This window comes from Dermacentor andersoni, chromosome 7 (genome assembly GCF_023375885.2).
Source record: "Dermacentor andersoni chromosome 7, qqDerAnde1_hic_scaffold, whole genome shotgun sequence".
NCBI lineage: Eukaryota > Metazoa > Arthropoda > Arachnida > Ixodida > Ixodidae > Dermacentor > Dermacentor andersoni.
Window position 1 is genome coordinate 70,401,210 of NC_092820.1, and position 18,494 is coordinate 70,419,703.

Sequence of the window (18,494 nt, forward strand, 5' to 3'; positions counted from 1 at the left end):
GGCTTGGAATCGGCCACACGTATGGCACACACTCGTATTTGTAGTCTGGTGATGTCATGTATGAAAGGCTCACAGAGAAAAACACTTTTATTTACACCATCGTGAACAAGCTCCACTGCATCCGGCAACATTCCCAGGCAATGATCCGCTTTATGATAGTACTCCTAGCGTCTTTAAGTAATGTTAGTGCACAACGAGTTTTACACCCGAGCGATCCGTAGCACAGCCTCTTAGAAGAGGCTGCTGCTGCTATGATATTATTTAGGCACGTTCTTCCCGGTCCTTGCACTCAAGTGGCGAGGCGACGAGTCATTATAATTTGCAAATTGTTACACTTTTAACTTACGATCACTTGGCAACTTTTATGTTATGGTTATAGAACACCTTAATTGTCAGTGTCAGAATTTTAGTGTATATATATATATATATATATATATATATATGCCCTTTTACAGCCAAGCTACATCCTTGTCATTAACTCAATCCAACATCGGTTCGGCCTCTTTGGCCACAACTGAGCCTTGCGCCATTAAAGCTCATTATTCAATCAAATCAATCAGCAACTCGCACAAAACATTTCACGCTAATTCCTGCGGCTGCTTCTTCGATACAGCCTACTGAATTCCGCTTCAGTTTAGATTATTGCCTTTATCAGAATAATATAATAAAGATAACAATTCATATAGCCGCATGAACACTCAAGATTGATTTTCACTGAGTGCTTCATATGTGTTCATTTTTGTCCCAATTAATGTCTGGTTGCTCTCAAGGTGCAAACGTCTTTTTTCTACTCGCCGATAAATGAGAATTTGTACGATGGGTCAAGAGTCTGAGATTTCGCACAGGTGCTACAGCGTTAACAATGAAGCATGACATCAGGTGATACAGTGAGGGCGCACCTTGATGTTCGCCGGAAGAGGCCACCGTAAAATGGCGCATGGCGTAGAAGCGGCCATCCCTCGCGAACACGGCGCAGGACAGGCTCAGCGGTGACGCGGCGCTGGCCTGGTCGCCTAGCGTAGCTCCGGCCAACGACACCAGGGCTAGACGACCACCAGCCAGCAGCCGAACATTCGACGGTGGCGCCGAGAAACGAACTCGGGAAAGCTTGCGCTGCATTCGACACCGTAATGGCAAGCGCTGACTGCACCTTCGTTCACCATGCACTGCTCTAATAAGTGTAGCAAAATATTACAACAGAAATGTAAGGCTTCGCAGCGCTTCGCATTCAAAAGAATTTAGGACGGACGGACAGACAGACACAAGTCATGGTAAGGCCGCGGTCATACTGTAATCATTCGAGACAATCAACCCCCAGCGTGAGCCACCTGTGGTAAAACGCTTACAATCCTCCAAATTCTGATAGGCAGTCGTTGCACAAAAAAGGAAAGAGGAAAATACTTTTTCAGCTATCGCTCACACACTGTGTTCCCCTACACCAAACTCAGTTTCTTAGAGCAGAATCATTTAACAGTACAAAAGCACTTCGATCGTTCCGTAGCGAGGTAACATCATCCATCCATTTACGTATGTTTCGAAAAAAAAATGGATTTCTAATACGGCGCACATAAGCCTAACACTAAGGCTGTCGAATAGACCCTTTCAGCCTTTGTGACCATAAAACACTGTTCTGCAGTTACTTGTCAAAGTGTACGACGCACCTTCCATTCGATCATGGCACCTTCTGGCGGGAGCATCACGTGATCCTCCAGCGCAAGGACCACGTCCTGGGATCCATCAACTGGGTATACCACTGTGCGGCCAAAGAACACGCAAACGGTATCGAAGACACATCATCATCACTGGCGCGATTATGCAGACTGCAGGAAGAACACATCGCCCACAAGCCAGTATATACAAATTGTGTGCCTACAGCAATGCCTCCTCTGTCGCACGTGCACCTAGATTATACAGATGAAGAGTTTAATATTCCAACTGCTTCTGATGCTGTGTAACCCCTGCTACGTTTCTCGTCCACCAGCGCCAGTGTAGTCTATATATATAGAGAATCGGTAGTACCATTTGATTTCCATAAGAATTCCATTAAAGCTAGAACAGCTACAAAAAAAAAAACACAGATTTCAATATTGACACTGGTAAGATGAAATCGGTTACTTGTGACGTTCCTCTTATGTATTCCCTCTTATGCGCCTTCTCAAAGTAAAGTGCGCATGTTTCATACGCTTCTTCCCAATATTCACCTTATGCTGCAAGTTTAAAACATCTGCTCATTGTTCATAAGATTAGGCGACGCTCGTTGATTCGTAGGAGATTGGCGTTTATGGTGCGCGTGGGCCAGTGTCCTTTCACATTACAACTTTTAGTGGCGCTCACAAATTAGCGCCAGTGACTCTTTCGTTTTCACCACCTTACCGGTGGGCGGTGAGTCAATGACGTAGGTGAGCTGGCCGTACAGCACCTCTCCGAGCCCCGACGAGTTGGGGTCGTAGTCACCGCTACCGCGCCGCACGTACACCAGTGCTTGTATCTTGTTCAGGAAGCGGTCCCGGTCGGCCACGGGGTTCAGTTCGAGGGAGAGCGGATCGCGCATCAGCAACGACGTACTTCGAAGCCAACCTGTGTCTGAGACAAGGACGCCCCATCACTCGATCACATGGGACATACCTCTCATGCCTTCACCGTGCCATTAGTACGATGGCGCGCTGCCCCCCGCTCGCGTAGTTTACAATGCATGCTGTTACGAACGGCCTGCACGGGTACCGACCTACAAACTTTTCCCAGCCAGCCGCAGCTGCGAGGGTGGCGAGCTTCCCAGAAGCGACCATGGAAGCTTTCCCCACCTGCCGGGCGACTCGTTTTGTAGGGACGATGGTGTGCTGCATCAACACCCCCTTGGCGCCGCTATGACTAAACGCGGTCGGCGGACCAAGTATTGTTCGTGGATTCGCCAGGGCTGCCACGGCTTTTGAGAAGCGGTGGAACTCCTGGGAGAAGATTATCTGGCGGCCGTCTCACGGGGCTTAGAAGTCATGGCCAGACGCCGCGGCTATTGTTGCGGAGTCAACACTGGGATGAAGAGGCGCCTGCTCGGGGCAAAACCCTTGTCTCTGGGACCCACTCACCTCGGCGTGGTCAGTGAAACCTGTGCGGAAGTGTGTGTAAACCCTACCCCTCAAAGGCGGGTCGGGAACGATGACTTTGAACGTGCCGAATTGGTAGCAGGTTAAACGGCCGTTTTCCCTTATCTAGGGACCTAGGGAGGACCGTGCATTTAAGGAGCCGTTGGCGGCTCCTCAGTGTGCATTCCTCTTTCAGTCATGTTAGACTGATGAACTGTAACGTTCTCATGTAGACACTGTAAATAAATCCCATATTCCTCGTTCTCGATGAGAAGCAGTCATTTGCTTCAACAACGTCCTCAGCGTGGATAAGTTATACGATGGCATGGGCCAGCTACCATTTCATGCCCGACTCCATACATTACAATCCTTTCAGCATTGCGCAAACCAGTATTGCAACAATGACAAGTTGCAGTACTGCAAGCTGTCATTAATATTCGTTTAGCGTTTTTCCTGCTCCATGGCCGGCTTCTGCCTAAAGCACTGACTCGGCTTTATTACTGAAAATAAAGTTCGAGACATTCTTTCTGTGAAAGCCACGTGATTAATTTGCACATACCAGAAGGTTTCAGATGAGCAATAATGTTTTATTTAACAGATTTGCAATTTTTTTCACGTAACCATGATAACTCAGAAGTTCAGTGTAAAGGCAGCGGTGATGGAAGAAGTGGTTTCATGACGCTATTTTCCGGTTTAGCAGAAAATTTGGTGTTTCGCGAATAAATGATATGCCGTGGCCAATAGCATATCCCAGCACGCCTACGGCAGCGATTAAACAGAACACAATCGCTCGCCGAGATAGAAGTTCTCACTTTGGCTGAACGCAGCGTCACCAGTTGCGAAGTGCGATATTGCACACGTATATGAATAATGTACACGCTTGGCAGCATCCACGGATGATCCAAGCTATTCTATTAGGCTCGAGTGGCTCAATGTTTCCGGATTTCATAATGAATAGGGAATAAAAAGGCCTATCAATTACCACCGTAGCAGCCAGATATACCGTTTACCTTTCGTCAATGCTTCCGCCAATCAGAAACACTCATCCATGCTTGTTATAAGAGAACAAATGGTTTTATTTTTGACCAAGCAGTGTCCATCGCTGATACGGAGGTTAGCAGTGATCATTGTTAACATTACGAATGCTATAATCCCGACAAAAATTATCTGCCAATTTAATGCGAACAAGAAGTTGCGAAAAAATTTAAGAATTGTGCGCGCCAAAGAGCAGAGTTCGTGCCTTTAAGGGTGCGTGCCTGGCATTGTATTTGTAATTCGAGGACCGAGGAATACCCCTTACTGATAATGTGTTATACTCGACCACGCCAAGTCAGATTCAGTCCATGCTCTAGCGTTAAGTAAGCACGTCTACTGTTGGTTTTCTGCTGCTTATAACTACACTGAAGTGATGGACAGGCTTTGGAACAGTAACGTTTTGACTGTGCTAAGTTAGAGCACTGTAGCGGCTTAGCCGAAGTGGAATGTCATTTGCTGGTTAATCGACGGCATCAGCAACGGTAACATTATGTAACGAATGGCACAATTGTAAACCATATTCCTTAGCGGTAAACACGTCAATAAATTAATGCACTTTATAGTACAAAAGTGAAAGCTAGGAAATTGATTCGAATGTATATATTCAAAATGCACCACTATATATATTTTCATATTAAAATCAACAGGGAAATGAGGCGCTACACTTTCCGTCCCGCACCAGCTCGACTCCTAAGCCAGAATGAGACTGATGCTTAGTGCGTCTGTACTTGTTGCTGCCTGCGGATGACTTTCGTAAGGCCTATTTGTCATTCAAATTTTTTTGTCCAAATACATTTAACCTTACCAATAGACTTTATCGTTGAATTATTTGTAGAACATTATAAGCATTATAAGTTTAGAACTGCGCAAACAAATGGCCCTCCTAAAAGGTGATGACTATATTCATCAGTTTAGGGAAGCGCAGACTCTAGCTTATGATTTACTAAAGCATCTGAACTGAGAAGATGACATGGGTAGCTGGCGAACGTAACTCTAATGGTGAATTCCAATCGAGGATACAGAAGAGCACCGGTAGCAGTTTTCTGCACCTTGCGGAGCAAGTCTGTTCCTTTGGGAGATTCAGAGTGCCTCCCGTACCTTTCATGGGCGTATTGTGGCCAGCTCCGGCGCTAGATCTACTCCACGGAGCAGCGCTCTCTACATCGCAAAAATTGACGGAGTCGAACGGAAGTCGCTCGACGTCAGCCCACCCACAGCCACAGTACAGTACGGCGGGCGCGCCCTTGGACGCAAATCGCGGTCTCTCGAAAGAAATGAGTGGTGCTTCGCATCGTCAAGTTGCGCTTTTACTACTTGTGGGCAGCGATGATTCATCTGGATCAAGTTCCAAATCGACCAGCGACGTAGTAGCTTCGGAAGGTAGTAAATTCAAGCCAGCTCTCGACATGCTTCGGCCGCCGGCCGAGACCGAAATTTGCGCGTTTCGTCGGCGACGTTGTTCGCCAATATACCGATGAAGAGGTAACAACGGCTGCTTTTCAGAAGTTCACATTTTAACAGCCTCTACTTTTGTTGATGAAAGGCAGTTCCGAAGGCTCTTCAGGCTGTCGTGATGTGTTGCCACAGAACTGATCGCAGGGTTCGCTACATCTGCAATGTTTCCAACACACAATCCCGGCGCACGAGAGAAGCAGCCTTACAAACAATGTGACATCCATTACAGCACAGGAGGCCAAAAAGCAACACTAAACTTCTAAACACAAGGAGAGCGCGTGTTCAAGCCGAAAACGAAAAAAAAACAAAAAAAAAACAAAAAAAAACACGAGGAATGCTGGGCCCTTTCGCAAGCGGATGAGCGCTAGCGCCCTCTGATAATTGCTCGGGGGGTTGCCTGGGTTTCCATCGCAGATTTCAATTTGTTGCCCTCCGCCGCAGTGGCCGTGCTCCGGCAGCGAATTCGTCGGCCACTCTGAAACTGTCATTGCAATTCCCTATAAACTACATTAAATGAATGCTCAAAGGTTAGCCCTAAAAAAAGACGAAGTGTCGACTGCTACAACAAATTAGTACACAGCTTTACGAAGTGAGCATATTATTTTTATGGGCCGTATAAACTTGAAAACGTTTGCTTACTAACTGAAATGACAAGCATGATATCAACGCGCACATGCAAACATGAACACATCACACTCGATGCGCGCGGATGCTCGCTGCAGAACTATGGCCGCTGGTGTCAGCGAGCACGGCAGCAGCAGCGAGCGAAGTGACCTTCGTGTTGTCTATCGCTTCAGCGCTAGAGCGGCGAGGATACAGCGCGCACAAAGGTGAGCCGTTTGCAGATCCCTTTCAAGATAGTGGGCACGCGCCCGTGCGAAGTGCACACTTGTTGGCGGAATCGAAGTCGCCCCCGATATCTCCCACGCTGCCTCCCACATTCCTCCATATATGGTGCGCGAGATTGAGCAGCGATCGTCAGTTCTCTTTGCGCCCGGTCACAAAATGCGCAGTTGCTGCCGGAGCACAACCCCACCCCCCTTCATCTCTCCCTTCCCCCCACGGCCTTTCGCGCGACAGAAGACGGAGCGTTCGCTCTCTGCTTTTTCATTTTCGCGCGCCAGATAAAGCCATATTCGGCCAGGAAGGCCGAATCTCCGGTGAACGAGTTGGGAAGTTGGACGACTGCGCGGTAGAGGAGGGAGGGGGGAACCGCTGTCTGAGAGTTCTTGAGTGGCCCAGTGTGGGGAAAAGCGAAAAGAGGGCATAGGGACACTGTGTCGGTCGTTCGTTGAGTGAAGTCTAGGTAAACGGTGCGCGCTCTCAGGCAAGCCAGCGGCGAGGACGAGCCGGAGAGATGAGAGGAGGCTGTCGCTCCCCCGTTCGCTGGCTGGCTCTTTCGTAGCACCTTTCGCTGACCGCCTGGCGGCAGCCAGGCCAGCACTAGGCGGCGAGCCCAGCCATCGTGGAGGATGCGGCGGACGAGAATGCATACCGATTCTCGCCCACCAAAAATACACCACAGATGCAGGCTGCCGATCAGTCGAGCGTAACGGCGTTGACACCGACACATCAAGGAGAGCAAGAAGTGGGCGTGTTCATTGCTCCCACGAGGGAACACCAGAAAGGCGGGGGAAAGTACCGAGAGAAAGGGGACATGGTCTCGGTCAACCGATTTGCGGGGGTGTGCGGCAAGAAGTGAGGAGGAACTGTCGCTCGCTCACTTATACGTTGTATCCATTCACTTACATTGACAATCATCATCGATGCTTTCGGCACAATTTTTTTTACAGCGCAGCTCCCAGGCGCCCATTCCTGCGTTTAGTGTAGGCGTCCCTCGGCGTGACTGAGCGAATCGGCACAGAGAAGGATGAAAGAACGAACGCGCAGCGCAGCATCGGATGAAAGACGGCGATAGCGAAGAGAGAGCAATGAGCAAGGAGGAGGAGGGGGCAGCGGAACCATGAGGCCGAAAGCAGAATAGGAAGGTACGGCGAAAGCGTGGGAAGAAAAGCGTGGTGCCTATTATGCCTAAGGGCATGCTTTCGAATTAAAAAAAAAGAAAGCGTAGTGCCGCGCAAGACGGCCTCTGCGACAACGACCGCAGTGAGATGGCGCTACGGTAGCACCCCGTCATCTGTTCACCGATGGCATGCGGCGAGGGCGTACACCAATACCATATACGAAAACAAAGCACTGCATGAACGAAAGTCTCTGCGGCGGCTGCTGTCAAGCGGGACCACGCGTCATCCATGCGCTGACTCTCCTTATCTCCCCCAATTAGCGAGACAGTCTCGCCCCACATCGCTCCGTTTGCAATGTGCCTCAAGAGATGATTGTCCGTGCCAGCGAATATATCGCGAAATGAAAACACGTATAGAGAGAGCTACGCTCATATTTTGCCTTATGAAGTATTCTAATCGTGGGTGAATTTCTTTTTCACCATTTCTCATGCCCACAGAAGCACAAAGCAAACATTCAGAACCAATTTAAAGCGGTAGCGTATTGTGAGAGCTCTGAGCCTGTTTTCTTTGGCAGAATAAGCTTCAATGTTGGCGAAACAAATGCCTGTCAAACACCTATTCATAAACTTCGAGCCATTTGTGCACTGTCAAGTTATGGACATCACTGTATCATTGCGCATACTGGACTTTCGCTCAGTGTTGCATTCAATGTTCTCTGCTAATGTGTAAAAACACGAAGGATGTAGAAAAAGAAACACACACCACACGTGTTCTAAGCGCTCGAAGTTCTTATATTATGTGTTACCGACTAGCCCACCGATATATTCTTCTGTGTCTGACTGCTCTCACGGAAATGTAACGCACACATCCCACAACATAACCTAACCAATATATTCGTCTCCGAGCTGTGAAGCTCAACCTTCAGTGCCCGCCTTCACATGTTGTCTTCTTTACCGTCACCACTTGGCTTTTAGATCGTGACATTACACATGTCTTGACCTTCATTCATTTATTATTACTGTCAGCCCTATAGTTTCTTTTTTTAGGGCTATTACAGTAGTGGAGAATAAAAACGACAAAGAGAAACATAGAATGCGACCGAGTTACAAGCTTTGACTCACAAAGCTTGTCTTAGAATGGAAAAGACGTATGAAATACAACATACATGGGAAACTAATAAAGAAACCCTTCACAATTTGGCACCGCGTCGTCATAGACACAATAAGAGTCACACATGTAAAAGTAAATGCATACATATTGGGTAATTCACTACGTGTTATTACAACAAATTGGGCTTTTAAGACTTTACAAAAAGGCAGTTAAGGACATCGAGGTTACAAGAGAGTCGGCAAATAAATTCCCTTCTCTTATCACCCTAGGAAAGAAACTGCACTTGAAGCAATCATTGCGGGCGAGTGTAGGAGGAATGTACATACTATGACGATGCCTCCTTGACGCTTTCATAGGAAGCTCAAAATATTCATCTGGTTTATTATCTATTTGATTGTGAATAACTCCGAAGACGAATTTTAATCTGTCGTATTTAGTTCTGAGCTCAAGTGGTGCTAGATCAGCTAACTGACATAACTGTGTTGGAGAATGAATGCGACGATATTTATTAAATATAAACCTGGCAGCTAGCATCTGTATTCGGTCAAGTTTAGAACAGCTAGTTATGGTGTGTGGGTCCCAAAAATTTTTAGCATATTCAATAATTGGTCTAACTAGACTTTTATAAGCAAGACATTTTATTTCAGGGGTTGCCCGATTGAGGTTCTGCCTCAAAGACCACAGTGCTTTAAGCGATTTGATGCACACATTTACTGTGTGCATATCCAGCGTAAATCTGATGTAAAAGTTAAACCCAAGGATTTGTGTTTTTCAGCGTTCTCAAATTTGTTGTCATCAATGTAGTATGAGTAACTAAGGGTATACTTGTATGCAGGCCTTGTAAAAAGCCGCGACATCACAAGCAGCTCAGACGTCAATTTACGCCCACTTTTTCCCCCCCATCTTTACAATTTCTTGCTCTTTCTGGCATCAGAAACATCTGGTGTAGGTATGACGGACCTACCTTGCATTCTAGGTGCACGCTTCCACTATAACTTTATACCTCAGTGTCCTCTTGCAAATGACCAGTTTTCATTGCGATAGCAACAATATGGACACTCCAGGCGCATATCTGCCGTCGCCGTGAGGTTCCGTATAAAGTCCAAGGGCGATAAAATCGTCACCGGGCGCGGTATGCTGTATATGCGACTGAAAGCGTGCCAGGGTTAACCGGCGATCGCGGCTCGATCTCGCGGACGCAAGGGAGAGAAGCAGGAAGGAAGCGTGCCGTCTTTCGTCGCGCGCGAGGCGCCGGAGGCGCGCGTTTTATTCCAAGCGGCCGTGCGCACCCACCCGAGTCGCTGAATCTTGAAAGCCACCTGCGACAGCGACGCAGACCGCCGCGTGCTTTGTTTCCGCGGCTTAGTTCGCGCTCAGGCCGAGACGCAGCATGAAGGTCACTTCGCTCGCTGCTGCTGCTGCGCTTCTTCGCTCCAGCATTGTGACAGCGAGTTTCTGCGGTCATCGGGTGAGATCTGTTCATGTTTGCTTGTGCGTGCGTCACTCCATGGTTGTTTAGTTAGTATGAGTATGTTTACACGTTTATACGGCCGATAAAACTACCATCCATACTTCGTATAATTGTCCACTAATTTTATATCGCAATCAATGCTTCCCCTTTCGGGTGAAACTGCGGCATTCTTGGTTTAACTTTGCCGCAATGACACGATTTTATAACAGCCGATGTTACGCTCTGCTATAATAGCGCCACAAAACGTGCAAAGTGGTGCGTGTTGCAGGTAAGCAAGCCGCGTGCTCCAATAGCACATAAAATAACTTTCTGGCCCTCATTGCTATACAACAATGAGTAGAAAAAAAGTCAGATAACAAACTAGAGCCTTCGGTGATTTCTTCCACAGCGAACAAATTCTGGCCGCGTATCTTGTGCTTTCGCCGCCACGTGACTCGCAGCCGTCGTCGGTCCAGCGTGTCGTCGGATACGCTGAGCCTCAGCTGGAGACGCGAGGTTCGGTTCAGCGGCCACAACAGCCAGCAGCTCCATTCGGTTCGGTTGAAGAGGTCACAGGGCACGGCCGATGTCACACTGCCTCTCGCACCGTTCTCCCTGAGAGTGCAGATCACTCGACTATTTTTAGTGCGTCATTCATTTCACAGGATAAACAACCATGGCCGCTATTTCTGAATAATTTGTCAACTTTTTCGCAGACTTCGCCTCGATGCCGGCACTGAAACCCGAAATCTACATCTGCATTTGAAGATTACAGGGACACTAAACTGAAAAATGATTGCAAAAGGATAGACAGTTGGGCGAGTTGGTACGGTAACATGATTTTGGCTTCTAGCGCGAAGTGAAACACGGACACAGAAAGGAGCAGATGACCAGTTTTTATTGCGATAGCAATAATATGCGCTCGTCCTGTCTGCTCCTTTTTGTGTCCGTGTTACTCTTCGCGCTAGAAGCCAAAATCATGAAAGATGATTTCTTCTGTATCAGTAAATTACCGTTGTACACCACCAAAAACACCACTCTTACAACGATAAGACGTTTGGTAAGCCAGAAGAAACGCAACAACGAAATACGGGTGGCGACGCCTACTTAAGTTCCCGCACCTGGGGGCTGTGACGTCGTTGATTTTGATGGCATCTTCTAGGGCCTACTAATTACATATAGCGGTACAGATTGACTACATTGTGTTCTAAAGGAACCAAATATTAAGCATGGCAAGTTTCGGGAACCGTTAGTCAGCCAACGCGGCCCAAATGCGAAAACATACTTTGGAATCCCTGACGTCACGCTGACGTACCGGCGCTGGGGTTTCGGCGCGAACTTGAAATACTGATACTTGGACCTTCATTTTCTCATGTAATAATCAAACTATTTTTTTGAAATGACTGCCTGCAGGGTTCTCAAACAATGTTTTATTAGTCTAAACTGATTTATTGTTTCGCTTTAGTGTCCCTTTAAAGTAAAGAAAGTACTCAAGATATTTGCATGTCGTGCTTGCCTATAACACAGAGCTCTGTCTTCCAAGGCCCCTGTTCTCTGTGTATGCAATACTACCATTATCAGGGATCTAGGTTCTACAGATGGACATTTCCGCAAGAAACCTTCAGCTGTTAGTATACGCGCTTCACATGTGGTTGGTCGCCAGCATAGTGCAAGACTATATCCCAGCCAGACAGTGCGCGTGCGCATCTCCGATGTGCACGTGTGGGCAGATAGAAGAAAAAAAACAGAACATAAATGAGGCACTGACATAGAGCAGAGATCAGACAAAGAAGGTATTTTCCGTATTGCCTCCCCTAAATAAAACAAACCGCCTCTCAGAAGAGATTTACACCTAATGAAGCTCGCACTCGCTTCGCATCTTCTAAAAGCATTCTCAATGTGTGCGATTTGATTTGTCCCTGCCCGATCTCATTATCACCAACGACGACTCAGTGGCACGGTGCTAGCAACATCTTCGTATTGGCGATTCTCATCACACATCTTCGGTTAAGCTTACAAAATAAAGGTCAAAGGCAAATGCCCCCCATTTATGAAGACTGTGTTCTCAGAACAAGATGTCATCATTCTGGCAGAAATAGGATGATATGAGCCGTAGTGCTGCGAAAAATAACGGCGTAGGTTTTATCATGAAAAAAGGAAAGAATTTGGAGGGAGCTTTGCGTAACGCGGTTGACGCCAAATTAGACGACAGAACACGTGATCGTCACGTCGGAGGACGCGGTATGTTTTAATGCTCTGGCTCTGCAGAGAGAACTAGCAGAGCAGCCCCAACAAGTGCACATCGAATAAAAACTACCGCGAACCACACATTTCGTGACAATACGCTAAGTCTTACAGGTCACAAGTTGGGCAGACACTTCGGCGGGAAACTCGAAAGGAGTGACTTCACGGTGAGTTGGCATACCAAGTTTGGCTGCGTGACATCATGCACACTGTCCTTGTCGTTCTGTCATGTCCGCGCCGCTTAGGCGCTATTGTCGCGCTACATGTGCCAGACCAACTAGCCCAAAATTATCTGCTTATCTGTTCCCTTCTAGCTTATTACCTTCCTCCGTAGTTATTATAACTGACTAACCAATACAGTCAAAAATATGTCCAAATTTCGGCGGAACTTGTCCAAGCAGAGACGCTTAGCCATTAGAGTGCCTTGATACCTATTAAGGCTGACCATTGCTCTAGACGTTGTGTAGGAAGCTGTTCGTTGTCTTTGCTCCAACCTAAATTAAAATTCTAGTTCTGTATTACCAAAACACTTCATAATGTAGATCTATCTTTTCCCTAAGACCAAGAAGCAGAAAGGAGAAAAAAACAAAAAGCACTTAAGGAGGAAGATCTTCCTCAATTCGGCACCTGATCATTCATTTCATTGAAAGCAAGAACCCTAAGGCTGTTCTGCGGGTGCTCTGTCAGTATTTCCCAAACGCCGAACTGGGTGCAGTTTCCTTAAGTTTCCTTGAGACCTTGCACTATTAGTCAACAAAACAGATTTAACCGGTAACAGTAAACGAGAATCAGAAATATGAAATTCCTTGAAATGAAATATCAAAGAAACTGTGCTACGTTTTTATTTTGTTTGTTTACGAATGCTATACAGAGGAGCCAGAGTTCAGCATGAGCCAATTCCACCGAAAGTACCACCGTACGTGGCTCCCAATTCACAAAGCTTCTCGGTCCGTGCTAAAAAAAAAACACAAAAGATATTCCACCAGAATTGTGTCTTAAGAGAAAATTCCAGCGAATCCTAATGCTAAATATGTCATTAGCGAAGCCGGCCAGCCAATGTCAAACACAACTTAAAAACGAGTTTTGTCAGTTCGGCCCCTTTTTCATTTTTTCGATTGCCTTTGGTTGTATATTATGTGCAGCACTACAATTTAGTTAAGTTCTCTCTAACAAAAACTTCTAGAAGAGTAATATTTTTGTGAAGTGCGCTTCCCTTCAAGCCAAAGTCCCCGGACAAAGGCGAAGGGCAGTTGCAATCCTTGCTGCTTGTTGCATTCTGGAGGTGTACGTCTCTGAACAAGGATGCAGGCCACTCGCCAGCCTTGCTACTTGTTGCGTTGTGGAGGTGTACTTCTCTGTAAGGGCTTTTATGTCACATACAACTAACGCGCTGGACGGCTATAAATTTGAGAGTATAATGATTATCCAAACAACCTTTTGGTGGGTCAATTTTCTCGCTTGCAGTGCAACAAAGTGACGAGATATTGAGAAGCCCGCATTGGCATTCCGCCTAAGAGCAATCTGTAGAACTACGCCTACAAAGATTCAGGCGGTAGTGTCGATGGTGTTGACGGATTATGCGAAATGGTGCGTGGCAGAGAAGCTCCTTATAGTAGTAATTGACTCTAGAATGCGGAGTCCGTTTGCAGTTTTTAAAGTTTCTTTCCTCGATCCTCTATTTCAATGTCCACTTTTGCACGCGGCCTACACGTCATCGACACCCAGACGTACCCGTCGCGTCGACTTTTGGAATCTGGGGGTACATCAGCGCCGGCCACGAGGGCACGCTCGCGAATCCTGTCCATCAAGCCGATCTCTTCGGTCTTTTGCCAGTAGCCCCGGTCGACATACGCCGTCGCCACCACCAGAACCTGGACGGGCACAGAAATGTTGCGTACGCTTAGTTGCACGCTTAGGTACAGTCGCGAGCAAAAACTTGGGTAGCAAAGGTGCCGCATTCTTTTTTTTTCTTTCTTTTTTCGCAACCTGGCCATTCCCCCTGAAATCAAGAACGCTCGCCAAAGTGCGCTTATTTGACCAATACAATGTATGACACCAATTGCAGGCTGCGGAGCTGCGCTTGAATATATTTAAATTTTCTGCTGAAGCCGTGTTATCCAACCTTTTGCTCGCGATTTTACACGACCGAAATACTGGAGCAACAGTGATGATTCAAAGTGAACTCAGAAAATCGTAAAATTCCGCGTGTGAGCCAGTTTCGGCACGTTGCATTTCCTTTCGCTACCCCATTGTGGTCGCATGAAATTAAGTGGCTTAGATGTTTTGTTTATTTATTTGCAAACAAATCAATCGTATTACTCGTATGTGATGAGGTATTAATGGGTCGATCATACGCACTAGGATTACTACACCACTGCTGCATAAGGTTCATTCACTCATCCTACTGTCACGTAAACGTGAGGGTGAACCCGCCGCGGTTGCTCAGTGGCTATGGTGTTAGGCTGCTGAGCACGAGGTCGCGGGATCGAATCCCGGCCACGGCGGCCGCATTTCGATGGGGGCGAAATGCGAAAACACCCGTGTACTTAGATTTAGGTGCACGTTAAAGAACCCCAGGTGGTCGAAATTTCCGGAGTCCTCCACTACGGCGTGCCTCATAATCAGAAAGTGGTTTTGGCACGTAAAACCCCATAATTTAATTTTAAACGTGAGGGTGAAGAAAGTAGCAAAACCACGAATGACAAAACCAGCGTTTAATTGTACCAACCTTTGCGCTCGAAAACAGGCTACCCCCAAAAAACAACGACAGCGGTAAACACAGTCGGCGATCGTGGAAGATCGGATCAGCGGGTGAAGCATGTCGGTTTTTATACATGAGTCATGGAGGGTTCCAGTGTGCTCGATGGTGCTCGTCTGTCTTCCAGAAAATATTACACATTTCGCATCGCGCGTACATGCAGATCAGATTACACCAGGTTCGGTGACAACAGACAGAGGATAGAACCATCAATAACAATCGACAAACTTCCAATACATGCAGGCGTTGCCCGCGCTGAGCGATATCGCTTGTTAGACGGCGAAACGCCGTCACCCGATAAAATAAAAAAGTACATGTGTCAATACTCCCCTCCCCCTTAAACATGCTGCAAACAAACGAAAGTGATAAACAAAAACACCCGTAGTAAAGAAACAACAAAATAACCAAGTTCGTCAGCGTGCGTAAAAGGGCTTAAGACGCACCAAATTAAAATTAGGTATTGGGGTTTTACGTGCCAAAACCACTTTCTGATTATGAGGCACGCCGTAGTGGAGGACTCCGGAAATTTCGATCAACTGGGGTTCGTTAACGTGCACCTAAATCTAAATACACGGGTGTTTTCGCATTTCGCCCCCATCGAAATGCGGCCGCGGTGGCCGGGATTCGATCCCGCGACCTCGTGCTCAGCAGCCCAACACCATAGCCACTGAGCAACCATGGCAGGTAAGAGACACACCACGAAGACCCGATACGCCGCTACGTGAAATACCAGCCCGGCGACCGTGTTTGGGTTTGTACCCCGATACGCCGACGAAGACTCAGTGAGAAACTATTGCGACTCTACTTCGCACCCTACAAGATTATCCTACGCATTGGCCTCTTGCCTATGAGGTCGTGTCAGACGGCATTTCGCAATCACACCGGTGCGGCGCACGATCTGAAGAAGACGCACCACGAAGACTACTTCAGATCGTGCGCGGCGCCAGTGTGATTGCGAAATGCCGTCTGACACGACCTCATAGTCAAGTGGCCAATGCGTAGGATGATCTTGTAGGGTGCAAAGTAGAGTCGCAATAGTTTCTCACTGAGTCTTCGTCGGCGTATCGGGGTCCATACCCAATCACGGTCGGCGGGCTGGTACTCGACGAAGCAGCCTCGGAGGTTGTAGTGTCGGCTGTCGGTCCTCTGCTGATTCTTGATCCGCAGGCGGGCGAGTTGTCGGGCTTCTTCGGCGTGCTGGAGATAGGTCGCTAAGTCAATATTCTCCTCGTCAGTGACGTGCGGCAGCATGGCGTCGAGTGTCGTCGTCGGGTTCCTGCCGTAAACCAGCTTGAACGGCGTGATCTGTGTTGTTTCTTGCACCACCGTATTGCAAGCGAATGATACGTACGGCAGGACGGCATCTCAGGTCTTGTGTACGACGTCGACGTACATTGCTAGCATGTCGGCCAGGTTCTTATTCAGCCGCTCCGTAAGACAATTCGTCTGTGGGTGGTAGGCCGTTGTCCTCCTGTGCCTTGTCTGACTATTGCAGATTTGCTTGGGTGAGCTCCGCTGTAAAGACCGTTCCTCTGTCGGCGATGAGGACTTCTCGGGCGCCATCTCGCAGCAGGATGTTTTCGACAAAGAACTTCGCCACTTCGGCTGTGCTACCTTTCGGCAATGCTTTAGTTTCAGCTAAGTGGGTGAGGTAGTCCGTCGCCACGACGATCCACATATTTCCGGTTGTTGACGTCGGAAAGGGTCCCAACAAGTCCATCTCGATATGCTGCAATGGTCGGCAAGGAGGCTCGATTGGTTGTAGTAATTCGGCTGGCCTTGTCGGTGGTGTCTTGCGTCACTGACAGTCTCGGCATGTTCTGACATAAAGGGCAACGTCGGCGGTCAAGCGCGGCCAATAATACCTCTCTTGTATCCTCGATAGTGTCCGGGAACATCCGAGGTGTCCAGCAGTCGGATCGTCATGTAGGGCGTGCAGTACCTCTGGAGGCATTCCTGACGGGACAACAAGAAGGTAGTTTGCGCGCACTGGCGAGAAGTTCTTCTTTACCAGTAGGTTATTTTGAAGCGAGAACGAAGACAATCCTCGCCTAAATGCCCTAGGGACAACGTCGGTGTACCCTTCCAAATAGTCGACGAGGTTTTTCAACCCCGGGTTTGCTCACTGCTGTTTAGCGAAGTCTTCCGCGCTTAAAAAGCTAAGGAAGGCGTCGTCATCTTCGTCATCTTGCGGCGGCGAGTCAATGGGGGCGCGTGATAGGCAATCGGCATCAGAGTGTTTTCGTCCGGTCTTCTAGGTTACAGTGATATCATATTCTTGCAGTCTTAGGCTCCACCGTGCCAGCCGTCCTGAAGGATCCTTTAAATTCGCTAGCCAACACAAGGTGAGATGGTGGCTGACGACTTTGAATGGCCTGCCATATAGGTACGGGCGAAATTTCGCTGTAGCCCAAACGATGGCGAGGGATTCCTTTTCGGTTGTACAATAACTGCCTTCTGCTTTTGACAACGACCGGCTAGCGTAAGCTATCATGTGTTCATGTCGATCTTTTCTCTGGACTAGGACGGCACCGAGGCCTAGGCTACTGGCGTCAGTGTGGATTTCGGTATCGGCGTGCTCGTCGAAGTGCGCAACTACGGGCGGCGGCTGCATGCTTCGTTTGAGTTCTTAAAATGCGTCGGCCTGCGGCGTTTCCCACTTGAACTCGACGTCACATTTAGTTAGCTGTGTCAACGGCTCAGCTATGCGTGAAAAGTTCTTGACAAATCGCCTGTAGTAGGCACACATGCCAAGAAATCTACGCACTGCCGTCTTGTCGATGGGCTGCGTGAACTTCGCGATAGCAGCTGTATTCTGCGGGTCGGGGCGGACTCCAGACTTACTGATGACGCGGCCTAGGAACAGAAGCTCATCGTAAGCGAAGCGGCACTTTTCTGGCTTCAGAGTGAGCCCTGATGACTTGATGGCCTCTAGTACAGTCGCAAGCCGCCTAATAAGGTGATCGTCGAAATTTCCGGCGACGACGACGACGTCATCCAAGTAAACAAGACAGGTCTGCCACTTCAATCCTGCTAATACCGTGTCCATGACGCGCTGGCACGTTGCAGGCGCCGAGCAGAGTCCGAATGGCATGACCTTGAACTCGTAGAGGCCGTCTGGCGTGATGAAGGCGGTCTTTTTGCGATCTCTCTCGTGGACTTCTATTTGCCTGTAGCCAGACTTGAGATCCATCGAAGAGAAGTATTTTGCGTTGCAGAGCCAATTTTAATGCGTCGTCTATCCGTAGTAGGGGGTATACATCCTTCTTTGTGATCTTCTTCAGTCGACGATAATCAACGCAGAAACGTAAGGTTCCGTCCTTTTCCTTCACCAAGAAAACAGGGGATGCCCACGGGCTTTTCGACGGCTGGATGAACAGCGATAGCAACTCTGACGG

General features: G+C 48.0%; 1 protein-coding gene across 1 annotated transcript in view; it reads right to left on the minus strand.

Moving 5' to 3' along the window:
* LOC126534832 (uncharacterized) overlaps nt 1-14,508 on the minus strand; it is a 61,945-nt gene extending 47,437 nt beyond the window's left edge. The window contains exons 1-5 of the mRNA XM_055072809.2: nt 14,070-14,508; nt 10,477-10,709; nt 2,374-2,583; nt 1,662-1,753; nt 900-1,113 (exon numbers count right to left, since the gene is read on the minus strand). Of these exons, the coding sequence (XP_054928784.1) occupies nt 900-1,113; nt 1,662-1,753; nt 2,374-2,583; nt 10,477-10,709; nt 14,070-14,332 (1,012 nt within the window). The 5' untranslated portion in view covers nt 14,333-14,508. The remainder of the gene's footprint in view (nt 1-899; nt 1,114-1,661; nt 1,754-2,373; nt 2,584-10,476; nt 10,710-14,069) is intronic.
* Nucleotides 14,509-18,494: the final 3,986 nt, after the last annotated feature.